Raw genomic sequence first — 26,835 nt, 5'->3', positions numbered from 1 at the left:
AAAGCGATGAGATCACAGAATAAGCGATGAAATCACAGAATAAAATGAAGAAGTTGGGTGGCAATAGCAGATGAAAACAAAATGAGTGCTCATTGTCCCCTGGCCCCATGAACAGAACTAAAACTCATATTACTCGAGATGACCTTATTGAAATTGATGTTGACAAGAGAAGTCTACACTCTATCTATTTTTGTTAGTCTTTTTGTCATAGTTCTGGACTCATGCCAGTTTAGAGACATCTTAAGACGATGGATATATGCTACAATTAAATCTCTATCCTATTCTTTTTGCCTCACACATTACTGCCATATTGCTTAATAGGGCATATATATCTAAACTACAAAATTAGTTGGATAGAGCCGATTAGCATAGTACGCTAAATAAGGCCCGACTCTGCACATATGAAACATGCATGAAGCTATTTTGCTACAGTCCATTGGACTGCTGGCTCTAACTCATTGTACAGAGTGAGGCTCACAGTAAATATCATTTCAGTTCTCTTGTTAGCAAATCTAGATATACTACATGCTTTGGAAAAGAATAATACAGATTATTTGACATTGAAAAAAAAAAGGGGGAGGTTTGATGAAGCAGATATCAAAACATCTACAGGTAATAGATAATGTAACTTTTATCACCTTATACTCCGTGGGCTACGTCATGAACAAGAAAAATTGAGAAAAAGTGCATATGTGTCACATGATTCATAACATGAAATCTAAACTTTAAAGAAAAGCAAGAAGTAAAATTTAACTCAACAAATTAATGCAACCACTTTGGAAATGTGTCACACAACTACTGTGGAGTACTAGATTGGTCAAAATATCTATAAACATTTCAAAACGAAACTTTTAAAAGATATAAAATCATGGAATACTGGAAGGAAGATTGGGATTGTGGCATAGAAGAATGTAAGGAGTATAAACGATAAATAACACTTGGGTGGTGTCTAACATTTGATATATATATATATAACAAGGCGTTTAAACAGTAAAGGTCCATTTCTATTCTTGTTTTTTCAATAGTGGCTGGTCAATCATCTGAAAATTTGAACGGTACCAAAAACTTGGCATGCTGGCTAGGCACATCCACTGCCAAAACTGAATCACAAAATGAACACAAAAAATTGTTTTATACGAATGTGGGATGTGTAGACCACAACTGCATATGTATAGAAAAGTGGAATACACATGTATGCAGATAATGAAACAGAACAGGTCATCACAGAGGCAATCATTGAGCATAATTATTACGTTGGTAGGTAAAAGGAGAACATTCATCTTTGGCATATTTCATTGATATCGACTTTGTGATTTTAGCAGTTACCCTCTTCTGGTAGCAAATATTCTGCCCAATGATTGATCATCAGAAAAGAAACTGGTAATAATAAGGACATTTCATGAAATAACACAAGCACTTTTCAACAACTCATGCTAACATATGGGTATTTCGGTCAAATCATAGTAAAAAAAAAAATCCACTGGATATGACATATACGATAAGTCTACTATTTAAAAGCCTTTGTTTTTAAACTAGAGCTTCTCCCACGCTCTGCTAATGCTTTCACGGTTTATGGTGGAACAGTTGTATATATAAACACACAACTTTTTAAGAAAAGGCTCCCAAACACCACCCACTATCCATGTGTATCGAATTTGTTGGCCATTAACAACAAATATTGCTACGATCTGGAATGTCATTACCACTAGACATGCATTTTTATTCTACATCAGCGCTCACAAATGCATTACTTTATTGAAATTATGGTACTGTTTGTTAAAAATTATGGGTAGAAATTGAAAATTTACTTCACTTGAATATGTCTTTGTCTCTGTATTCAGCCATAATGTAAAACCTGGTTTGGTGCATGTAATCACTTATTTACCAATGATTAGATTCCTTGAAGCATACATTTATTCTATGCAACTCTCTCTTTTCACACCGCTTAAGAGTAAACTACAAACCTCACAGAAAAACGAACTAATAACTAGTTTCATACAAATATCTTTGCAGATTGTCATCTGATATTATGAAACATCAAGGAAAAATCCTTTCATTTTAGGTTTTACTCCATTATTGTGACAAGTGTGAGCATTCTTGCCAAACAAGTTTCTTTTTGTAGTCAAACTTCCTGTCACACACATGATTAGATTAGAGTCAGATTCTATACACTGTATCTTTGTCTATGTGGGTTAAAAAAAAAGAAAAAGAGAAAGATATATGACACTGAAGACACTCCATATCATTTCTGCCACTTCTCATGCAAATTTTTCATACTACCCCTGCTGTCGTAAAGAAAAAAAAAAAGAAACCAAGAAACATGTTTGGAAGCAATGGACTTTGAAACACAACCTTTTTTAGGAGTGCAGTATAATCTGTTTAAAACAGAAGAAAAGGTACACTTTTGTGACGATAATCTGTAAACAGTGCACAGCAGCAAAGTCCCAAAAGGGGATCAAACAGACTAAAGAACTGCAATAGTGAAAAAACAACAACAAGGCAAGGTTGCCATTTTCGTGCATCTTCAGATTTTAAAATATCCACTGTAACTACTTACACACACAAGGCCTACCACCTACAAAAAAAATGGGAAGAAGTACAAAACATGGAATTTCAGATGCATATTAGCACTTTAACATGTCCAAGAGTTACCCTGAAATGGAGACCATATTTTCCCTGCATTGGTGTCTTCTGATCCAGGATCTATTAGTATCTTTCAAAAGTGTGCATACACTGTATTTATTTATTTTGCAAAGTTTTCACATATAATCAGATATGTTCCTCTCTCTTTTTCTTTTTCTTTTTGCCATGCACCATTTGTATGGTACAATGGTACTGACGGCTGAAATGGCAATCTATATCTAAGGATATCATTGATATCAAATCAAATCTCTTCAGACCTGTGGTACATCTCCTGGCAACAATCAAATGCAATTAAACACAAAATGGGGAACAGTGCTTTCACTTTAATAGCTGACATCACTTTTTGGTAGCACCTAATGGAATGATTACAACAATTTCGCACAGAGATGCAAGTGATTGACATGTAACGAGCTCCGCATAATTTAGCATGTGTCTTCTGAAAGCATGATGATATGATGGTCACAGCGCCACCTTGATGTGATGTTTGAAAACGACATGTATTTCTTTTTAACATCAAAATTAAAATGAATTGTTCCCTATGTAAAAAACAGACTTTCTATCAAAAGCAACTTGGTATTTAACACAGCAACAATCAATCAATTTTGGGGGATTTAAAGGAGTTGTCACTGTTGAGTAAGTCACTGTTATATCAAGTCATTGGTGTGATAGCACAGTGGAGAAGATACTCAAATCAAACATGTCCCATAGAAGGCTGGATTTAAACAAACTGTGGGCTTACAAACATCGCACTAGGGAGAGAGTTAAGATGAGGTGACGCCATACCTCGTAATCCTTGGCAGATGTCTTGCAGGAGATAAATCCAGAGCTGCCGACGGTGTCGAGAGAGAACTTATCTGACCACTGAGACTCGCCTGTCTTCAACTGGATCTGTAGTGGGACGGCAGTATACATACAAAGTACACATATGATAAAATTGTGCCAGATGAGCTGTACGATCTCCCAAAATTTTGCCCAAACCAGCCCATATGATGTAGTGTAATTAGAATTAGTTATGAAAGGTTAACAAGTATATCAACACAGTTTGGTATAATATTCATCCAAACACGCCAATTCAAAAAAAGGCGACAGAAACCCACATAATATGCAAACTGATAGAAATGCGGACCACAAAAACTTTGAAGACTGGGATGTGTATGCACTTTGCATTCATCCTCATGAGACATGAACCACATACTAAAACTAACACACTGTTAATCAACAGAAGACTTAACTTTCCTGGAGACTGTTTCTTTCAGGTCCTATTAAGCAGATTCCCAGCATTTACATATGAATGACAACCTGTAATTCCATACATGCTCTCATTGGCAAGTTGCTAACATGAGGCTACAGGTCTATAACTGAGCTTATGTACATCAACTCTCACAACCTTCCACAGAAGATCATGCATATTTCTATGATGGAATGACGTGAAATGGCACAATTTCAATCTAAATATTCATAACGATGTGTCGGACGATGTCCCTCAAAGCAGTCAGTAGCTGTGTTCACACAATGCAAAACTACACATAGTTTCACTAACCTGGTATTTTGCTTCGCGTAGTTTAGACAGTGTGACCGTAAACTTCTGGAGATGTTACCAGCGAACTTTCACGCAAAACTTCTTACGTGTACTTGGAAAGTTCCTCACTTATTGCAAAACCATGCATAGTTTTGTGATGACCCGGCATGGCTGAAACTTTGAGAAGTCTGTCCAATGATTAGATCCATTTCACATTGTTTAAGCGCTTTGTGCATTCTTTTGCACCTTGTTGCGCGTTTGCATTTTTTTTTAACATCCATGGAGGGCGCATAATTTTTGCCTGTGTGGAGCATGCGTGTTAGAGACCGAAACTACGGGTAGTTTTACATCCCTGAAACTATGTGTAGTTTTATTGACAGTGTGGCCGTCTGCTCACTCTTCTGAAAGTTTGATGAACATGGGGAAGCAAACTATGTGTAGTTTCGTGTAGTGTGACCACGGCTATGGATACCACAGCTGGGCTGGAGGACCATCTTACCTTATTCTTGCCAGGACTGAAGACTTTGGTGGGATACGAGAAGAAGACGGGCTGCTCCTGATCGGCTGGATGTTCGATGATGTCCTCTCCACCTCCCTGAATGCCAAAAAGTTTACACAACCAAACAATATTCATTAACAACAAACAAGAGATTTATTTATTTATTTATTTACTCTTTTTTTTTTTTTGGGGGGGGGGGGGGGTAATATATCATTACCTATTGTAGCCATGGTGCAAAACTGAATTCTGTGAAGAGGGCATAGAGGATTTCACGTGCACACAATATACATAGTTACTTTAATATACCCTTAATGAATCGTTAACAGCTTCTTTGTTCTGACAAGCATTTATGTCTGCATGTCATATATTGTGCATGTGACATACATTGTTACAAGGCAGGGGAAAAGTACAACTGTGTATGCCAAATATTTAGCAAAAGTCTAATTTTTCATGAATTGGGACGTCCCGACAATTTCATGAGTGGTGAAAGTTAAGATCATGGAGTTCAGCAATGGACTGAAAAATCGGTATCATTCACTCATTTTCAGGAAGAGCAGCACCCATCCATTCACACTGTAGGTGCTTCACGACTTGGGCCTACTAAACTGTATTATCACACATGTAACATTCATGTTGGGATCAGAGCTCATATTTTGGTATGTTGTTAAATTCGCAAATAGCACCTAACTTGAGAAATTCACGAAAAACATGACCCCCGCAAAATATATGCCAGATACAGTAATGGCCCAAGCAAAATCTGTCAGGTAGAATCCACAGTGTGACAACAAATGTCATTAATATTCATGAGCATGACAATGTGACTTGCTTCCCAAAACACATGCCATTTTTAATACTCATGAGCATCACACTGTGGGCGAGCTGGCAAAGACATCTCATCAATATTCATAAACATCACAAAGTGGGACTGCTTTCCAAAGCATACATGTCATTAATATTTATGAGTATTACAAGGCACAGATCATTAATATTCATGAGCATCACACTGAGGGTTTGCTTTCCAAATGTATACTATAAATATTCATGATCATCAGGCTGTGGACTTGCTATCCAAGATACATGTACTATCAATCATCAATGCCACCACCACACCCATCACATCCCTCACCTTGTAAGCCAGAGGCAGGCCGGTCTTGTTGATGAGGCAGTACGGCACAAAGAGGGCCATGTCCACAAAGCCCTGGTTGTAGTCACACCACACCCCGGCCTCTGTCCACTTCGTATTGGGGCCCTTGAAGCCCACCTGGGAGTACTCCTGTAGGGTGGACCTCAGGGTCATTTCGCCCCTCCACTCCAGCCCATTGTATGCATCAAGCTGCCAGACAAAAAGGTTTTGGGAGGGGCGGAAAAATATTAGTGAGTCTGTCACCATAGTTCATTTCCTCTTTTATGATAAAAAAATTGAACACTAATATAGATTGCATACATGAAATTTATATCAGTTTTGTACTCTGTACTAGACAAAAGAAGATAACCAATTGATATCATCAATGGCATTGTTTTGAGAATAACAAAAGTATGAATACTGACACCTAAGTACACTTTGTATTGGTCTCTCGTTTTGGCAATGTCAGATTTCAGAAGACTTGGTGGTGTCAGAAATCATCTTGATACAGCCTCTTGATGCTGAATACTAACAACACTGACTCTAAATGACAATATTCACATCCAAATTTTTCTGAAAATCATAGCATAATACCCAGTCAGAAATGCCACAAAGTTCAGTTGTTAGGTGTAAAGTTGTCAATAAAATGGTTTGGATCAACTCCCTTAACCCTAAAAAGACTGGGGGGGGGGCCTAAAAGGCCCCCCCCTCGACATTTCGCGCGATTACTTAGCAACACGCAATGCTCTCGCCGCGATGCTCTATGACTTTTTTCTTTCGAGTTTCCCGCACATTTTGACACCAAATTTGTGATGCCCGGGGGTACGGTTCTGAAGTTACATAACTTTTTGTACATGCACGTGAGACCGAAAATGGCTCAAAAATGTGATTTTGTGTACAAAGTCAATACAAATTGAGTTTTATCACATGGTTGATATAAATATGCTTATTTTTACTCTCATTGGCTAAAATCAATTTGTTTTAGTAGTATTATGCTTCAAAAAGGGTCTGCCACAAATTTTGCTGAAAAAAACAACAAAAACAAAAGGTCGAAAAAACAAAGAAATACATAAGAAATTCATAAAACAATAAAATAAATAAGAAATTAATTTTGATACCGAATTTTTTTTCAAGTACATTTGCTAAGAATGCTACAAAGAATATCTAGACCAAAAATGAGCACTTTTGGAGCTTTATTTACTGATTAAGATAAAAAAGTCTGATTTCTTGCATAAATTAGCATAATTAATCAAAATAAAATAAAAGAAGACTATTTTGGAAAATTTAAGTATACAATCTTGTAGATTACATCGCACACTACCATTGTGCAAATTTCCGCGGCGATCGCGCGATCCACGGCCGAGATCTTAAGGGGGGGCCCTTTAGGCCCCCCCCCAGTCTTTCGAGCTACCAAAATAGCCCAGTCTTTTTAGGGTTAACCACTTTGTACACTGTGGTAAATGTGCACAGTCTTGAGATCATTAGTTAATCTATCCCTGACAAAAATAGTTTACATCAAGTCCCTTGGCACAAAAGGGGTTAACCAGCTTGATACTTGGCGACAAGCCTCCACAGCTGCGCTTGCTTCTCACCCTGACAAACATCATCGTCTTGGCCAGCTCAACGTTGAACATCTTGCTCTGCTCGCAAGGCTCAATCTTGATCTCTTCAGCCGAACCCTGTCAGGAGAGAAGGAATTCAGGAGAATAATGAAAAGATGATGGTGATGATGGTGGCGGTGGTGGTAATGGTGGTGGTGGTGGTGGTGATGATGATGGTGATGATGATTATGATGATGACTGTGATGGTGATGGTGATGATGATGATGATGTTGATGGTGATGATGGTGATGGGAGATGATGATGATGATGATGATGATGATGATGATGATGGTAGCGATGATGGTAATGGTGATGGTGATGATGATGATAATGTTGATGGTGATGATGGTGGTGATGATGGTGGTGATGATGGTGATGATGATGGTGGCGATGATGGTCATAGTTACGATGGTGATGTTGAAAGTGATGGTGATGGTGATGGTGATGGTGATGGTGATGGTGATGGTGATGGTGATGGTGATGGTGATGGTGATGGTGATGGTGATGGTGATGGTGATGGTGATGGTGATGGTGATGGTGATGGTGATGGTGATGGTGATGGTGATGGTGATGGTGATGGTGATGGTGATGGTGATGGTGATGGTGATGGTGATGGTGATGGTGATGGTGATGGTGATGGTGATGGTGATGGTGATGGTGATGGTGATGGTGATGGTGATGGTGATGGTGATGGTGATGGTGATGGTGATGGTGATGGTGATGGTGATGGTGATGGTGATGGTGATGGTGATGGTGATGATGATGATGATGATGGTGATGGTGGAGATGATGATGATGATGGTAATGGTGGTGGTGATGATGATGATGATGACACATTGCTCAAACATGCTGTTTAACTAGGAGCTGCTGAAGTAGTAGAGGTCTGCAGTTCTGTACTGTTGTACGATGTAAGCATTACTATAATTTTTTACAATAATATATCTTACTAAAATATACTTTCTACGTGTCATCAATGTTTTCAATCATGCTGGTCCACATAGGGAGGGATATCATACATCATAATTATATCTTTTGGAAGATATTTTTAAGGGTTTTCATGGACATGATACCCATAAAAATTCATATAAAAGATATCCCACAAAAAATACAACTACAAAAAACATCACACATAAACCCCATCTATGGACACAGGGCACACAGACGCAGACAGAGAGATGGGACTTCCCCACACAAGAAAGGAGGGACTTCCCCACCTGCAAGGTGTAGTAGATCGGGAGGGGCAGGAGGTTGCGGAGTGCCACCACCGGATGCAGGTGGATGTTGTACTTGGGAGAGTGTAGAGAAGTCCCCTTCACATCCAGCAGGCTTGCCTCCTGAATCAGCACCTGAAGACGAAAAACAAGAGAACACACCATCATTGGAAGGCAGACACATCATATCTCTCAAAGAATATTACCTCCATTTTGCACTTTTGTATTGATTTTACTTTAATCCAAAGTATCATCTTTAATTTTTGTCAGGGACAAACTACCAATGTATATTTCAAAAGCCTTGAACTTGAATTGAAGTCAATATGGTAAAATATCACCTTGTAGATGTCCTCAATGAAATAAATTTCATGAGAATAAGAAAAATTCTTCAAACCTTCCACTGTTTACATGCTAGAACCAGCTCCATCTCTCTTACTTTCTCTTCCTTGACTTGCAATAAAAACTTTCCTTTTTTACTACTGGCTTTAAATCATACATCGACAGGTTTTGATGGTATACTTCAGAAAATATATTTTGTGACTCATATGTGCAAATTCAAACTGGCACAGATACTGATTGTACAAAAAGCTTATTAACAAAGGCTGAAGCAAAACATATGTGCACTATAAAACCCAAATGTATCAGGGTAATTACCCCTGCTATATACTGGTTAGTGATAAGGTTAGAGTAAAGATTAGGGTTAGGGTTAGGTTTAGGGTTAGGTTTAAGGTTAGGTCTAGGGTTAGAGTTTGGGTTAGGGTTAGGATTAGGGTCAGGGGAAGGGTCTGGGGTAATTGTCCAGGGGGTAATTGCCCTAGAACAAACCCACAGCCTAAGGACCGAAAAGAGGCATATTTAATAGCATGACATTACTTACGTTGAAGAAGAAAGGAGTGTATCCAGCAGTCTTGGGAGGACACCTAAAGGTCACTGTCCTCTTCCCCTGCTGCCTCTCCTTCCAGAGGGTCTCATACCGCATCGGCTGGTCACACATCATGTAGCTGGAGATAACAATATGAAATGTGTACTTTAACCCCTTGAAGACGACTCCCAAGAATACTTGGACAGGTGTCTACGGGAAATGCGTGTTATAGCAACATCAGTCCGTCCTCAATGGGATAAAATCACCTTTTATGTCTATCTGTTGCTGCTTCATACAGACGTCTGTTTTATCAGCATAGACGTCTTGGCGGTCACAGAACCACTGTTGAATTTAACATCTCTTAGTTTACTTGGTTGGATGTGATCATAGCTAGTATTTGCTAAATATTTGTTCTGAGTCAATGGATTACCTGTTGTAATCAGTCTATACACGAGACACACACACAAAAAAAAAAATGTCTCATTTATGTGACAAGTAAACATGTGAGTTCTGCCATATAATGAGGTTCTCACAGTGGTCCATCTCAAGACAAGTTATAAGGATTCAAAGATGATGGGTGCATAAAAGTACCGAGTTATTATAAGAAAGAAATCTTGAGATGCAAAGATAAAAAAACATGGAATATGAAGACAGGACTGAGTCTACAGACACAGATATCTAAACTCTAAAAGGTCTCCAAGCACTGTCTCTTGCAGAAAACTGGCCAAAGGGTGAGTGGTTTCATGAAGAAGCTTTACGGTCTAAGAAATCTCCAGACATTGAGCTCTCAAGATAGGGAGCTCTTAAAGCAATCTTATCTTCCATCTCAAGACAGGGTGGCTATTGATGGGCCTGGTCTCAAAACATGGCTGTTTCATCACCACTTTACAACACAAAGTGTCAGTTTCCTCTCTCTGACACTGGCAACACCATCAAAAGAAGCATAAAACCCATGTAAGTATCTTAAAGTACAAACAGTGAGCCATGTGCATGAGAAAGTACGGAGATTAGGGGGCAAAGAGTTCCAGCTCACCTCTCGTCCGTCGGCTTGACCAGAATCTCCTGAGTGTGGGCCACTTGCAGGGGAACCATGAAGCTCTTTCCTGGGGCCACCTCCCCGACCTTCTCCACATGTCCGGATGCACTGGTGTGGATGTCCACACCCTTGTCAAAATGGTTGAAGATCTGCATGTATGCATACATTGAAACATTTCTCTCATCAATCTTATGATTTGTCTCCAATCCCTCACACCTCAACAAAACAAAAAGGATGACAACATATACATTATAAACGTTTCATTGTGATTCATATGCAGAGAATCAAAGCAGCTCTTATTCATGGTACTCTACCAGGGAAATGCTTTTAAGGTCAGCTACTATGGCTTTCAAACTTGTTTCTAATGCAATTGCTTTTATTATACAGACAAAAACCTCTATACATCACTGCATACTTTGAAATCAGGATATTCATGTCCAGAGTAAAAAGTGACAGAAGACATCCTGTCCAGGCTTATTTATCCTTACTCTTCTGGAACAAAAAAAAAAAATGGATTTGCCAGGGATTTGCAAAGGAAAATTGTAAGAGTCTGACGAACCATTGTGGCTACATGGATATGACCACTAACTCAATTACAAGATTCTAGACCACTGGTGGCAGTGCTTGTGCCTCCAAGCAAGACAATTTAGCCACGTTGCCCAGTCTTTGAGAAGGGATCGACCCTTTGGTCCTGTGGTAGCTTGCTCACAAGAAGTGACGTGCTTCTTCAGTGGCCACACATAAAACATGAAGTCCAAACACACACACACACACACAAGAACCTGATAATCACCTGAAGGGGTGACCTCACAGTGACCCTTCGGGTGTCGAGGGTGGCCTCAATCTCCAGGATGATTGAGAAGATGGTGTCTGTGGCCTTGGCCTTGGCCTTGTTCACTGGCTGTAGGTTGTAAAGGATGTGGCCTGCCTGGACTATTGGCAGGCGGGAGAGCATCTCGTAACCTTCCACCTGACACAGCATAGGAGTGAAAGGTGATGGCATTACAGTCAATGTGAGATGCTTCAAAGGAGACTCATTACAGATAAAATACATGTACATTATGCCAGAATCTATCAATTTCTCTTGCTACATCACTATTCTAATGTCTTCCTGTTGAATAATCTTTTAATGCAAGGTACTCGGTTAGTTGAGTTTGATTTAACTTTTCCACCTGCTGAGTTAAGAGGAGTGACACAGGAGTGAAACAGTGGTGACATCACAGTCATTGTGAGATGCAAGAAAGGAGACATTACTGATAAAATACATTAAGCCATTCCCTGTCAACTTTTGCTGTATTATCATTCTCATGTCCTCTTTTCAATCTTTAATGCAAGGTGCTCCATTTGTTGAGTTAACGTTCCTGTCTGCTGAGCTAGGAGTGACATAGGAATAAAACAGTGGTAACATCACAGTCAGATGCCACAAAAGAGACATTAAAAAAGAACATTACTTTGAGCCACGATCTGTCAATTTTTGCCATATCACTATTCTGATGTCGCCTTTTCCATCTTTTCATCCAAAGTACTCTCGTTTGTTGAGTGAGCTTTTCCGTGTGCTGAGGTGAGTTGTCTGTCCATACTTGTAGAGGCATTATGACTTCAGGGTTTCAAACTCCAAGGCCTTAAATAAAGCAACATAGCACACTTCATGGCACAAGAAATTCCACTCACAAACTGCAAGGATGTGACATCATCGTCGCCATGCCAACAGTCACGTGATAAATAATAGTAAGAAAATATCCACCGGACTATAAATCTGCACCGTAAACGTCAAAGGAAATGAGGGCTTTCCATCTCACCTGGATTGAGAGTTCCATGTCGGAGGGTGAGATGGCAGTCTTGTCGACGGCGGTCTTCCTCTTCGTAGCCTTCACAGAATCTGCCAAGTCCAGCTCCTTGATGGTATTATGCTCCACAGTGAGGACATCACCTGACTCGGGTCTCTGGAGTTTGGATGTAATTTGGATGTTAGAGTCATCACATGAATATCATACTTTCTAACAGTATTCAAATGATGTACAGGTCTGAGTTTATCAGAAGAAATTGTGTGCCTTAAGTAAGTATGGAATGCTTTAGGCTAAATTCAACAGTTACCACTATATTCCTACTGATGCATGAAAAGACAGGTGCATCATCTGTTTTATAGAATGGGGGACAATTTTTTAAAAAAATCATTTTTGGCCAAAAATCCATTTCTTTATGATGTAACTTGATGGCAAATCTACTGGATGCTTTTCTTATTGGCTTTCAATAGATGCCATGTTTTTGTTTTTTGTTTTTTTGTTTTTTTTCCTGGACCAAATTATACTGGATGCACACTTTTTTTTTTTAACTGGACAAATTCACTGATGCATGGTTACCCTAGTGCGAGAACCCTTGCTTAGTGCGCGAACTCTTGCTACGAGAGTGCAATAACATGTTTACAGTTGCTATTATCAGTGAGGCAGTGTGTGCCCACTAAAATTCAACACACCGCTTTTGACTTATGAGATCACAGGACTTTTGCTACTCATTCTGTAATAGCTGTAACTGCGGAGAAAAGTAACTGTGTATGTATCTGTGTGTGAAGTCATAAGTTAATGTCACTCACCTGATAGTATGATCCTGGCCTTACACTGATTGGCAGGCCAGTCTGGTTGATAATGGTGCAAGCTGGGATGACATCTGTGTCTGAGAGTGAAGTGCCAGACTTGGACATGGCTTCACCAAACACCTTTGGGACAAGATGAAAAAAACAGTCACTGATGAACATACGACCATACTTTTTTTCTTTTTTTCACAGCGGGAGGAAATGTGTGCTGTAAGCCAAAGAAACTTTGTCTGCCACAAAAAACAACAGCAAATGCGGGATTTCAATTATAGACATGAACAATCACCATCCTGGCTTAACTTTATTATTGAAACAACAATAAGGAGTCAGAGTGGGATTGCATTAGTCCTGTACGGGTCATGAACAATGTCATACTTTGAGGGCATCATTGATCACAGCAGTGGCTTGCCACGAAAGACTTAACTTTTTTTCAATGGACTGCAAATTCAACATCCCCCCCAAAAAAACAACAACAAAAAAACAAAAAACAAAAACAATCTGGCCACGTTTAGTGAAGGCAACCATGGATGTCTCGGTAACGGTAAGTTCCAAGGTGTTATCAGGTTATAAAGTGACACTTCCCTTCCCCTCCCCTCCTCTCTGCCCCCTTAAAAAGCCCCAAAAACACACAAACACACATGAACACACAAACAACCAAGAAACAAAATAGGGTTCACAGGCCAATGTTTCAATGCATTCATTGACACTGACCATGCCGAGTTTGGTGAAGAGAGCCAACGATGTCTTGGTAACGGTCAGCTCCAAGGTGTCTGCAGCAGAGACGGTCACTGTCATGGCGGGCGGGGCCAGGGACAAGCCCTCCTGATCCTCTTCATCCGTTGCCGTGGTGGAGCCAGCATCGATGAGGTCATCATTCTTCATCACCTGAGCATGTTATCATAAAACAGCAGCGTACAATTGTGGCATCACATCAAAATAAAATATGCCTGAACATACACATCACTTGAAGTGGCACACTGTGTCACTGTACTCTAAAGAAAGAATTCAAGTCTTTCACAGAAAAAAAACAAACTCAATTCACCTGCAAACATTAAAACAATACATTCTTCTGTAGAAAGTGTAAAGTTATTGTCAGTTGTTGCCTTTGAAATGATGCACTGTCAATAAGGAGTGTTCACTGGTTAACCCTTTGAAAGCTTGATTATTGCTATAACACACATTCTCTGTACAACACAACCTCTGCTAACATAATGTGTATACCCAGTCCTAAATGAGTTAACACTAATATATCTCTGAAACTCTTGATATAACTTTTGCAGTAGCTGTCAAAGTCAGTTTTCATGCAAAACACAAATCTTTTTAAATTTTTTTCATTATCACTATTTTCAGTTTGTAATGAAGTTGCTAATGGAGCTCTCAGTACACAAGTATTTTATCAGACATAAAAAAAGAACAATGACTTCAGCTATGAATAGAGTGTCTAGAGAAAATCTCCTTGTATTTTTCATGGAAATGAAAATAAAGCGGTCAACATCCATCTCTGGATTGATCATGGCTACTTACGGTTACGGCTAGGTCCCATGGAATGTATTTCTCGTTGGGCTGTTCTATGGGTTCAATCAGCGGCTCCCAAGCCGCCACCTTCTCATTGTACGTTGAGACCTCAAGCTTCATGTGACTTTCCACCATCAGCTGAGATTGGAGAGGAGGGAGGGGAACTGTATTATTTTCTAATATTGTGTCATCTCAGATATGGAAAATAAATGAAACGAAACTGTGGTTTCAACTTACAACACAACTTCCACACGTGAGCAGCATAAGATCTACTAATCAGCATTTTCGACTTTGCTGTGAGACTGATATAATCAAAAAAAATGTGCCAAAAAATTACAGCTCCAACTTACATCACAACTTCCATACATCAATAGCGTGAGGTGCCCTTATCAACACTTCTACTATGTTGCAAGGCTAACATGAAAAATAATGGCTTCGCTTTCGAATCAATTTCTATGGTTTACACACTTTGAGATCAGTTAATCTACACTTGTCAGTACGTCGCAAGGGCAAGGTAAAAGAAAGACTAGAAATGTCGCTATGGCGACTGGTATGCCTCCACCATAATGCATGATTCTCCTAATAGGTCTGGATAGTCCATGTGGACAATGTGTGATTACATTTTCACAAAACTGGCAAAATATTGAAATGACAAGTTTGTCAGAAATGTGTTGAATGTTCACCTTCCTTGAACTTGGTTTAATTGGATGAATAGGAGAGCATGTATTTGGGGATTTAAGGACTTTAACTTGACTTTGACCCATTCATACATTTATGCATTGAGTAATTTTCATGGTACCGGTATGGAGAAAAAGTGCAATTTCTGTACTGAATAGTAAATTGTTACCATGTTCATCTGGCCTTAGACCCTAAAATTCATAAGATAATCACTTTCAGGTAGAACATGCATAGATATGCAGTAGGTTTCACGATAAATTGAGCCACTTCCGAGATATGGAGGAAAAAGTTAGTTCAGCACTTTCACTTGATCTTTGACCTTTTGACCTTTGAGGCAATAAAAAAAGAAAAAGAAAAAAAAACTCTCCAGAGAATTTCTATTAGGTTACACATGCATACACCAAGTGTAAAAAAAAAATACTAATCCTGCTGGCATTGCATGAACATGAGGGAAATAGTAAAATTTTGAAGTGTTGCACTTGACCTTTGACCCCTGACCTTTGACCCCATGAACCCTACATTCTCTAGATAATCACTGCCAGTCAGTACATGTATATATACTATGTTCCATGAGGATACCTTGAACAATTTTCCAATTTACAGAGAAAAAAAAGAAGTTTTAATACTTTTACTCAACCTTTTGACCTTTGACCTTTGACCTCATGACCCAAACTTTCACCAGAGAATCTAAATTGGGTAATACATGTATACACTAAGTTTCAAGAAAATATCTTCAGGCATTGCATAGATATGGTGGAAATAGTGAAATTTTATGTATTTGACCTTGACCTTTTGACCTTTGACCTTGAGCACGTGCACCCAAAAGTTGATAGGCACAACTTCACCCCCTAATACACATACATGCCAAGTTTCATCAGGATACCTCAACAGCTTTTGATAGTTACCTTGTCCACAATATTCATTACGGATGGACGGAAAGACGGACGGACGGAAGGACGGACGGACGGACGGACGGACAACCCGAAAACATAATGCCTCCGGCACCACTTCGTGGCGGAGGCATAAAAAAAGTTTCAGAGAACCCAGTACTCCTTTGTTGGTCTAAAGGACAGCTCTTGTGAATACTGGAAGAACCCAAACAAAACTGATATGCTGTCTGCCAACCCTGGAATGAGCCGTGAAATAAGTGTGAAGAGAATAGAGAGAGATATGAAAATAAAATATAATAATGCCTCCGGCACCACTTCGTGGCGGAGGCATAAAAATAGTGAATACCCTTGAAGACCAGTCCTTGACGATGGCATGAACGCTGGCCTCCAGAATGAGCATGGGCACGAAGCGCCTCCCGCTGGCTGCCTCGATCTTGACGACGATGGTCTTGATGGTGGCTACAAGCTCCTCCACCTGCTGCGGAGGGGGCGCAATGGGGACCTCTGGTAGGATCTGGCTAGGGTCCTCCACGACGGCAACTTTGGATATCAGAAGCCAGACAAAGTGGGGATGAGTGTGATGAATATTAAAGCAAGCTTTGAGCAAAGTGACAGTTTTTTATTCAAATCACAAGAATAACAAAAGTTGCAAAAAGTGTTTTGAGCACCACACCAAGTTGGAAAAGTACTGCAATACATGTACAAAAACCCCAAAACAAAACACAGAACATGCTTAGTTCTTTGTACATACACACAATATGACACACTCTTTTTCAAATCAAAACATACGAGCTAGAGCTTATGAAAACTAAACTCTACATATCTCTGCAGGTATTTCCCTTTCCTTGTTGAAGTGTTGAAGGGCTAATTATGTTTCACAGGTAATTCCTAATTTTTCATAAATTGGCTCTATACACAATGTGTGTATGATGTGGTTGCCCTAAAAAGTTATCTATACAAATACCGTTTAAAAGAGATAAAATACACATCTTTTTTTAACATTTCTAGAATAAGAATTCAGAAGAAAATAAAAACTACAAATTAGAATGTCTAAAATTGACCATTGGTTTTGGACACCTTGACCAGTAGGATCACAGAACTTATTTTGAAAATGTGTTGAAGGCTATCCACATCTTGACCATTAGAGTAAATCAGACTGTCCTTGGTATGTATAGACTCCATCATCTATCAAAGTTTTGAGGAAATTATCAATACCAAACTCAAATGTATCAGAACATACCATGGTGGCTTTGTACCCTCATTACCTTCATCCTCTCCGAGGAACCAGAAGTCCTTATTTTTGAGAGGTCTGACGTCCCACACATCGGACAGGTCCGTCACCTTGTTCTTTGCTTCCTCTTCTTCCACCTGAAAGTTCATACATTTAATTGAAACAAATACATATTGTTCTTGCTTCCATTAAACAATCATTCATCATTTTGAGGTATACCGTTCCATGGGCACATATGGTGCAAAGGAACAAATACAGAGAACAATTAGCAGAATGTGACAGCTCTGATAATGTATTTTTTGGCTGATTCTGTGGTAATTTAGTATCAACGTCATATCCCTGGATCAAATATTTGTATCAATCCCTACATTGAATTATCAGTCATATTGATTTGTGATCTATTGAAGTGCTGGGACTTGGGAGAAAGTCTAACACAATCCATCATTCAAATCTTAAACACGCTTCATTCTGTAATAAGACATAATATCAAGGACATGTCAACATGACACCTGACTTGAAAAAAACTAAATACATCTGAAACACAAAAGGTTAGGGGCATTGTAGCAATAATGATAATAATAATGAAAAAAAAACATGGCTTTATCACTATGAATGCTGTTCTTCAGTACAACACTCAAATGGCCTTGTGTACAAACCTGGTCAACGCTAGGTGCTGCAGAAAGCAGTCACGGCCAATCTGCACATCCAAACAAATATTTTCCTTTTTCAATTTGTGATGCATGTGAATTTGCTGCCATCAGATTCAGGGATATACTCTACGTTGGTTCATTCACATTTTGTTCACGAGGTATGGATGCTTGCCACAGGCATGAATAATTGCATTTGTAGTTTGCTCCTCAGATAACCCCCTTGTTTTCAAAAGTGCTGCACTTTGCACTTCATTTTGTATACAAAAATTTAAAATTTTGTATTTCAGATTATAACCGAGGAAGTGCACAGTCCGTAATTTGCTGATGTAGCATGTGATAATGTGAAATAACTTGATCCATAGTTGCAAAGAAATGCATACCTTTGGAGGTGCCAGCGTCTGCGCCACCGCTGCCAGAATCTTGACGGTTTCCGGAGATACGTTAAGCACCAGCTCCGGTAGTTCCACAGAGATCCGCTGACCTTTGCCATCTGGTGAACTCAGGTGGAAGTCGATCGAACATGGCACAAGAACCTTGGGAATGATGACATTTGATTTTTATGTAACAAGCAAGTGTATTTTCATGTAAGACCATGACTGTCTCTATGCAGAATACATCACAATTTTGAGCACCCAGAAAAGCGTTACTGTTGTAATGATCTTTCTGAATCAAATACTCTCCTCGTTCTTGATTTATGATGTGATGATGTCATCCAACACTAACGAAATTTCAGAGCTGTGTCCATCCATACACACCATTTTCTTTTACGACTGCCTTCAGTATACTAGATATAGCAGCCTAATCACAGAAATAATACAAATGTTCCAAAACACTGTGAATGAAGGAACTGATTTCTCGGTGGTACACATCTTGGGTGTAGATGCCATCTTTAACTGGCACAAACAAACAATTCTAAAGGTGATCTGGGACTAAAGCACTGACACATATGGGAAAGAAATCATGGAAGTTGATATTACAGCTTGCATGGAAAATAATAAGAAAAAAATATTTTATGATGATGGAGAAATTAAGTTAAAAATCTGATAGAGAGAACAAAACTCCACATAAATTTTGATGTCACTTCATGAGGACGCCACAATATTTGTAGACAATTTCTGGGTGGGTTCTGAGAGGGGATAAGGGAAGTGGGCGCAAGGTCTCACCTGGCTGATCCTGCCCTTCCTTGCCTCTTCCCTGTAAGGACAGGCGTCTATTCTCAGCATGGGTAATCCTCCGGTGATCCTCATCGCGCCTTCTGTCTGGATGAGATTCACCTCGCCAGCCGTCTGCGGAAGATATCAACCCCCAAAATTTGGGGAAGCAAATATTAGGTATGGAATGCTGGCCAGCATTGGACATCTAATATATAAAGTAGCTTTTCATGGGCTGCTTTATATAGGTCTTCTTTGACAATAATCATGGTAACAAACAATCACTATCCTTGTAATTCATTAGTCGTTAATAGATTATCATCTGTCATTTGAATGACATTGTTCATCTTACATACCAGCTGAACTTTCACTTTTTGATCACTCTGGATCTATAGACTTCATCACAGCAATGATATAATCATCAAGCCTCACAGGCTATTCTTTTTTCTTTTTGCTCCTAAGCAAAATCCTCATGACGGGTTGTTCAAAGCCTTGTTTTGCTTTGTTTCGTTTTGTATATGTAATGAGCTGATTCAGCCCTGGCGTATGGATAGTTACTACATTATTTCATCCTCATCTCCACAGATTCTATAATTTGATCCTTCTAATCCACCTCCAGCATCATTTTACTCTCTCCTCACCTTCAGAATGAGGGCGTTGGTATCCATGGTACTGGAGTCGGCGACCAGCAAAATCTCTGGATCCTGCAGGACGGCCTTGATCTTCATGTCCGGCCTGGGAGCCTCCTCCTCCTCCTCCTCCTTCTTCTTCCCCTCTTCCGTCGCCTGGCTGGTGGCAGACGGCTTGGCTGCCACACTGGTGCTGGACTTGGAGGACTGGGTGGCGGTGGGGCTCTGTGGGAGACCCTTGGTGAAGATCTCCGTGCACGTCACCAGGAACTCGGTGCAGATGCAGGCACGAAGGTTGCGAAGGATGGCGTCCACTGGACAGGAAGGTTACAAACAAATTTTCTCATGGTTTTCTCTTTTTATCCTAGAATGCACTTTCATCTTGCTGTAAAAGCTGTAATTTTCATGAGGGTTTCATATTTGCAAATTTTGCAAAACACTGTTGAGTCGCAAATTTACTGAGTGACAATACCACGAACAGACAGGCCCTAGTGCAGTTATGATATGCCTTGGTGTTCTAATCGCAAAAACAGTATCTCACAAAAATGTCTGTGACCTCCTCACATACAAAAATAACTGACCGAAAAAAATAACAGCTTTTACAGTAAATATTCAAAGTGTAGGGATGGCAGTATTAGACAATATGTGATAAAGACATATGACAAACTATCATGAACTGGTACAAGAACTGATGAGCTCACTAGAACAAGAATCGTAAGGAATAATGCTCAGGAAGAAAAGCAGTCACACTCTCAACAAGATGCAGAATTCAAACATCGGCTATCCCTGTAAAAATACATGTCAACTTTTTGACAGTGTAAATTCTTATTGAGTGCTTACTAATGATTGTATTCCTAAAACATTTACTTCATTGCAACCAACAACTGAATTCACAGATAGCATATCTCAATGACACTTACAGAATATATCTTTCTTGGCTGACATCTTGAAGTCAACATCAACAATGTTTTCTTCTGCATCACCATAGCGATATATCATCCTAAGGAGGAATGCAAAAATCACAGCTTAAACAGCAACAATGCAAATGCTACAGCACAATTAGAAAAAAAAAGAAGATTTCTGGATTAAAACAACACAATGAGGAAAATCACTATTGATTTGCAAGGAAAATACATTCAATTTATCAGACTTGTCATTTAATCATAGATACCTTGTTTAAAAATCATGGTTTTGAAGTCCATTCATCTGTGAAACAGATACCTGAATGTAAGCTGCTTTGAAAAGGCCAGCCTTACAAACCCTTCAGGCCTCAGACAGTTGGCCCAACATACAATGACAGAATACACACTGAATGATTGATACACATTAAAACTAACTTGAGGTGAAATAAAGTCAAATATGGTGTTATGAGAAACACAGAAAATAGGCAGGGCAAAGGCATTACAGAATAATTCTGAGACAGTCCTACACAAAAGCCACGATAACACAATAGCAATGATTATTATATGATTGACTACAGTTCTACGACACTGATGTATACTGTAAAACCAGGAATGTTCGCATGCAATTAAATTTCACGAATTTCGTGAGTGCCAATATTCGCGAAATTAAAATGCCCACGAAAGTTCTTGTCTACACTGTATGCATTGAACGCCAATGGCAATTCGCGAAAATTTCATGCCACGAAAAAGGTCATCGGCTCTGATTTGCGAAAATTTCATGCCGCGAATATATCAAGTTTTACAGTACACTGTCCAAAATCCCTGGCACAGAAAGCAGGGCTGCACACTAACCCATTTTTTCTACTGGTCCGACCTGTCTGTTGGACCAGTAAGTACCCAGTTTTTCCATCTTTTAATGGTCTATTCCTGAAAAAGTTACTGGTCCGACAGTGATATTTACTGGTCAGGGACCGTCGGACCAGTGCCAGTGTGCAGCGTTGCAGAAAGGGTTAACTCTTTGTGTGTTGCAAGTGCTGATTGGCACAGAAAACCCATAGTGTTGCAGAAACTGTCCAAAGTCCCTGGCACTGAAATGGTTAATCTCCAACTCACCTTGTGATGGCGCTGGCATCCTCCTTCCTCACATCCTCCAGGAGGATGTTTCCCAGCTGGGCCTTGGCGGAGACGGCCTGGTCCGACATCACCGTTGCCCCGACGATGAGCTTGAGGATGGCAAAGTGGCCCAGCGCATTCTTCTCCTGCCTCTCCTGGCGACCGTTCAACGTGGTCTGTTCACATATCGATTTAAACAAACTTGTTACAGAATATGATTGTAGTGTACATGTACCTCCAAAAGTTTGGTGGAATTTTGGGGGGGTATTTGTCATCCACTTCCCTTCATAGTGATGTACAATTCAGATAACTTCATGAACCATTCACAACTATATTACCAGTAGGAATGCCAACTTTGTAAACAGCATTGCAGTATTTTGAAGGCTGAAAAGGCACGTTTTTTGGTGGGAAAATAGTATTTCTACCTTCCCTGCAGGAGACATGTGTACAGTGTAGTAATACAATTCAGGAAGGACAGTATTTTCCATGAAACACTGCAGCCTTTTTGGCAAAAAACAGTACAAACTACTGCATAACAAAATTAACTGATTAGAAAGTGCATACAAAGGCAAAAATCTTGCTTGGAGCCGAGTGTCACCACTGAATGTGTTCTTCAATGCACACATTTGCAGATGGGCACTCTTCATGGTTTTCTGAATGTATTCTGGTGGGCACTGAATGAGGATCAATTCAATCGTGCCACCCATGTCTCTACGCATTGCTATGTCCTTAATTAAGGAGAGCTTTCAGACATTGGGGTACTACTGTATACGCCATATATTTAGCAAGTCTAAATTTTTGCAAAACGGGACTTCCTGACAATTTCACGAGTGGTTAGATACCGTGGAGTGCTGTACTGAACGGAGAAATGTATACGTGTGCGTCACATTCATATTGGGATCAGTCATTATTTTCGCGTGTCTTTAATTTCGCGAATAGCACCTGACTCGCAAAATTCGCGAAAATAAAAACCTCGCGAAATATTTAGTGTATACAGTATGTGCTTCAAAAGCAGAACATGCTTCGATAATCTACTGACAAAGAGAACACACTTACCAAATCATAGGTTCCTGTGAAGAGGGAGACGCCGATCTTTTTCAGCTCAAAGTCGGCTTGGACTTGCTTCCAAGCCTCTTCTGCTGGTTTCACTTCTGCTGGCTTCTCTTCAGCTGGCTTCTCTTCCGTTGGCTTCGCTTCTGTCGGCTTCTCTTGGGACTCTGTTTCTGTCATGAAGCAAATGAAAATGGATACATACATTGAAATGACTGTATTTTGACTTTTATGCCTTCATGTTTTTCTCATGTAATTACAAAAAAATTGAATGCTGTAAGCAATTGCCTTTAAAGGGACTGTACAGTACTGGTTGAGGTGGGGATTCAGGTTTATAACATTCCTAAGTGAGATAATGAGAAACCTCTTATGAAATATGAAAGAGCATGTAATTTCAAGAAGGATTCAATATTTTCCACATTTATTTGATGAAAATTGGTTTTCAAATGGCTGAGATGTCCAAAAAAGTGATAATAATAAAAGGCGACAGGCCACGCCTTTTATTAGGATCTCTTTGTTTCACCTTGTTTTTGGATATCTCAGCCATTTCAAAATTGATTTTCATCAAATAAACTTTTGAGACCCCTTAGAATTGCATGCTCTTTGACATCTCATGGAGTGGTTTCTGAATATCTCGCAAAACGTTAAAAGCTAAATCCTCACCTCAACCAGAACTGTACAGTCCCTTTAATACTGACCAGAGGTAAGGTCACAAAATATTTTGATGTATCAGAAATTTCATATGAGCGCTAAACACAGCGTCTATATCTTCTCTCACTACACAAGAGTGAGCTTTTCTGCAAAAGTATCTACAAATGCACACACATACTGGAACTTGCAAAGAGATAGAAAGACGGCGATGGGGGAGAAAACAAGATCTTACAGAGAAATATGTAAATCATTTTCATTAAGACCTATGACAAATCATTACGCATCCTGCTTTCACACATACAAACAGATACACACATGCATATTTACAGATGCAGATAGCAAGCATGACAGCATCACATAAGCTTCATAAAGGATGCCTAAAAAACAGACCACAATGAATGGTGAGCCTCATATCACTATACATGATACATATTGTATATCACTGCACAGCTCCCGTGCTGATAATTTTTTTTCTTTCGATGAATATTGATTTCAACTGATATACATCAATGTATCAACAAAGCAAAATCCCCAAAAACTGCCGGAGACTACAAACTTACGCCCTTCTGTCTTGGAGGGTGTTGCTGCCTCCCCTGCTTGGGGAGTGGCGGCAGCTGGAGTAGCGGCAGCCGGAGTAGAGGGCTCTCCTCCTGGCTTGGTCTCCACCTGACCCTCTTGGAGGTTTTCATTCACCACACTCATCACAATCCCAAAGTCATCGGTTGCCATGGAAATCTGCAGGTGGCATAATTTTTAGAGATTAAACACTGCATCAGGAGTGTATGTCACTGTTTGCAATAAACCATTTCTGAAATGTATTACAATTGATGGATATTTCATTTTGCTACATCCTAGTGACAAAGCACTTCATCCACCTGCGCCCTCCCATTACGTTAAATAGGCAGGAATTTGCTTACTGTAAATGTGGACATTTTCGCTGTGTTTAAATTTTTGCGCATTTTGCACAACCAGAAGCTAGCACAAAAATGAAAGCATGTGAATATTTTTGCTTGTAATATGTACCACTATCATAAAACGCCTTAATTCCGTGGAATTAAAAACACACCAAATTCATCTTATCCAGCCCAGTGCAAAAATTACCCGCCCGAAAATATCAATTTTTACAGTAGTTGTTGCTAGGTAGGGCAAGTTTCCGCAAGCTTTGTGGTTATTAAGGGCAACTTTAGTGAACAAAGCATTCTCCCTTGACTTGAAAAACAAAAGGGAGCATTTATTGATTAAATGTTTTTTTTAAAGAATGGATACATATCTCTTCTTACAGGAGATTTCCATTTGATTTCAGAATGAACAAAACAGGGATCATTTTATGAGGAAGAAATAAGTAAGAGATAATAAGAGGACCATAACATACTTGGATGGCATCAAGTTTGCCAGAGACAGCGATGGCCGGAGCACCATGGTACCAGGCAGCAGACAGGTTTCTGTCCAGGTTGATGTGCACTCCCATTGGGTGGAGGATGAGGACATCGGATCGCACCTCTTCCTTCTGGATGATGGCTCTGTCATCAAAAAACAGCACATTAATAAACCAGAATTAGTTGTACCACGGAATGTGACTAATAGGCCTACCTCCAACAAGCCCCTTTCTATTAAAGAGGGTAATGACAATGAGGTGACAAAAAACACATTCTGTAAATCCAGAAATTTTTGTGTGCATGAAACTATCGCAAATTTCATGTGGAGCCAAAATTCGCGAAAGTAAATTGCATGCAAAAGCGTTTCTCTATACAACGCACTGAATACCAATGGCAATTCACAAAAGTTTCATGCTCCGAAAAAGGTCGTCATCTCCAATTGGCGAAAGTTTCATACCTCAAATGTTTTTGGTTTTACATTACTCAACATACAAAATGAAAACTTAAACACCCATGACATACTAGGAAGTTTCCAAGTACCGTACATGTAGATGATTTTCGTGAACTGATGCCGCATTAAAAATACTTAAAAACAGTTGAAGTATTTCCCTCCATTGTAATAAACATCCACTCATCATGGCTATTCAATTAATATTCCCTAGTGTCTTGCTCCTAAGATATCCTGCTCTTTAATGTACAATGCAAGGCCTGAAAGATAATGTGATCCACCTTTCGGGTCTCTCACCTCGACAGCTGAACAGACTCCAAAGCCACATGCATGGAGTCCACTACCGCCACATTCTCCAGCTCCTCCGACCCCGGGATAACCCGGAAGGAATTCTTCACACTCAGCTGACCCAGGTCGGCAACCAGTCCGGTCTCCGACTGCGAGTTGCTAGGGACAACAATGAGGGGCGCCTTGACAGTGATGTCCATGGCGATGCGGGTCGCCTTGGCATTGATGTCTTCAGCCGCTGCCTGGGCAGCACTCGCCGCATTGGCGCTGGCTTCAGCAGCCAGGGCTTTGGCTCGGTTAAAGTTATCCACAAAGCCCTGGTCATGTAAGAAACAGAAGGGAGGTTTTGAAGTGACTTTTACGGTAGGAGTTCCTTTTTAATTCATACTCGAGGTTTTCATGATATTACGCCTGAAGTTTCCACTTGTTACTACCGAAACAAAGTGAATTGCTTCTACCGAAACAAATTGAATTGTTTCTGCACTTGCCAAGATTCTTGCAGGTCCATATGCCAGTTCTTGCAACACCGTTAATTGATTTCTTAATCTAATAGAGGTTTATATCATTTGTGATGGCCTCTCTCATGTACACCATTCCAGTAATATGTAAACACTTACTATATTGGCCAACAGAAGCTCATATAACAGATCTCAGCTCTATTTTGTATACTGCCTGCTGAAGCGCTACTGAAATAAATCTATGTGCCATTTAAAGTTTGGTTAGTGTGTGGCGAGATAGTATGATTGAAGGAGATTCTTTTGTTCATCATAAGTGATTCCTGATCAAGGACTGAGGATTGTCGGGTTATCCTCTCTAAGAGAGATTTACTTCCAGGTGTGCTAGAAATCACCATTCCTTATAAAAACTAACCTCAAGAAAGAACTTAGGAAAAGGAAATGTAACCCAGCAATTCTCATCAGGACTTGCACGCTGTGAAGCACAAAATCACAACGATCGTGGCAAGAGAATCTGTTGTGCTGAAGGAAACTCACCAGGAGACTATTGACAAACTTGTTGAGGAAGACGGCCCTGATGCATCCAACCTTGAGACCGACTCTCATGTCCACAGCATTCATGTCTGAGTACAGGTCACCCACAGTGGCATTGTTGAAAAGGGTCAGGGCCATCTTGAACACTTCCTTGTCCAATGTCGCCAGAATCTTGGAACACAAGAACGAC

At 39.8% G+C, this 26,835-nt stretch overlaps 1 protein-coding gene across 1 annotated transcript in view; it reads right to left on the bottom strand.

The window, feature by feature from the left end:
- LOC139734699 (intermembrane lipid transfer protein VPS13A-like) overlaps positions 1-26,835 on the bottom strand; it is a 115,663-nt gene that overhangs the window by 29,909 nt on the left and 58,919 nt on the right. The window contains exons 28-52 of the mRNA XM_071645492.1: positions 26,649-26,816; positions 25,666-25,973; positions 24,917-25,064; positions 24,105-24,279; positions 22,900-23,066; positions 21,844-22,019; positions 20,749-20,828; positions 19,841-20,142; positions 19,212-19,334; positions 18,429-18,581; positions 17,417-17,535; positions 16,514-16,685; positions 14,609-14,737; positions 13,796-13,969; positions 13,085-13,207; positions 12,294-12,437; positions 11,288-11,464; positions 10,492-10,643; positions 9,474-9,597; positions 8,600-8,731; positions 7,377-7,463; positions 5,788-5,994; positions 4,662-4,757; positions 3,427-3,531; positions 639-653 (exon numbers count right to left, since the gene is read on the bottom strand). Of these exons, the coding sequence (XP_071501593.1) occupies positions 639-653; positions 3,427-3,531; positions 4,662-4,757; positions 5,788-5,994; positions 7,377-7,463; positions 8,600-8,731; positions 9,474-9,597; positions 10,492-10,643; positions 11,288-11,464; positions 12,294-12,437; positions 13,085-13,207; positions 13,796-13,969; positions 14,609-14,737; positions 16,514-16,685; positions 17,417-17,535; positions 18,429-18,581; positions 19,212-19,334; positions 19,841-20,142; positions 20,749-20,828; positions 21,844-22,019; positions 22,900-23,066; positions 24,105-24,279; positions 24,917-25,064; positions 25,666-25,973; positions 26,649-26,816 (3,756 nt within the window). The remainder of the gene's footprint in view (positions 1-638; positions 654-3,426; positions 3,532-4,661; positions 4,758-5,787; positions 5,995-7,376; positions 7,464-8,599; positions 8,732-9,473; positions 9,598-10,491; positions 10,644-11,287; positions 11,465-12,293; positions 12,438-13,084; positions 13,208-13,795; positions 13,970-14,608; positions 14,738-16,513; positions 16,686-17,416; positions 17,536-18,428; positions 18,582-19,211; positions 19,335-19,840; positions 20,143-20,748; positions 20,829-21,843; positions 22,020-22,899; positions 23,067-24,104; positions 24,280-24,916; positions 25,065-25,665; positions 25,974-26,648; positions 26,817-26,835) is intronic.

This window comes from Diadema antillarum, unplaced genomic scaffold (assembly GCF_040938485.1).
Source record: "Diadema antillarum isolate AM-2024a unplaced genomic scaffold, OU_Dant_1.0 seq00000541_RagTag, whole genome shotgun sequence".
NCBI classification, from domain to species: Eukaryota; Metazoa; Echinodermata; class Echinoidea; order Diadematoida; family Diadematidae; genus Diadema; species Diadema antillarum.
The sequence above is the reverse complement of the archived record's forward strand: the minus strand, read 5'-3'. Positions and strand labels throughout refer to the sequence as shown.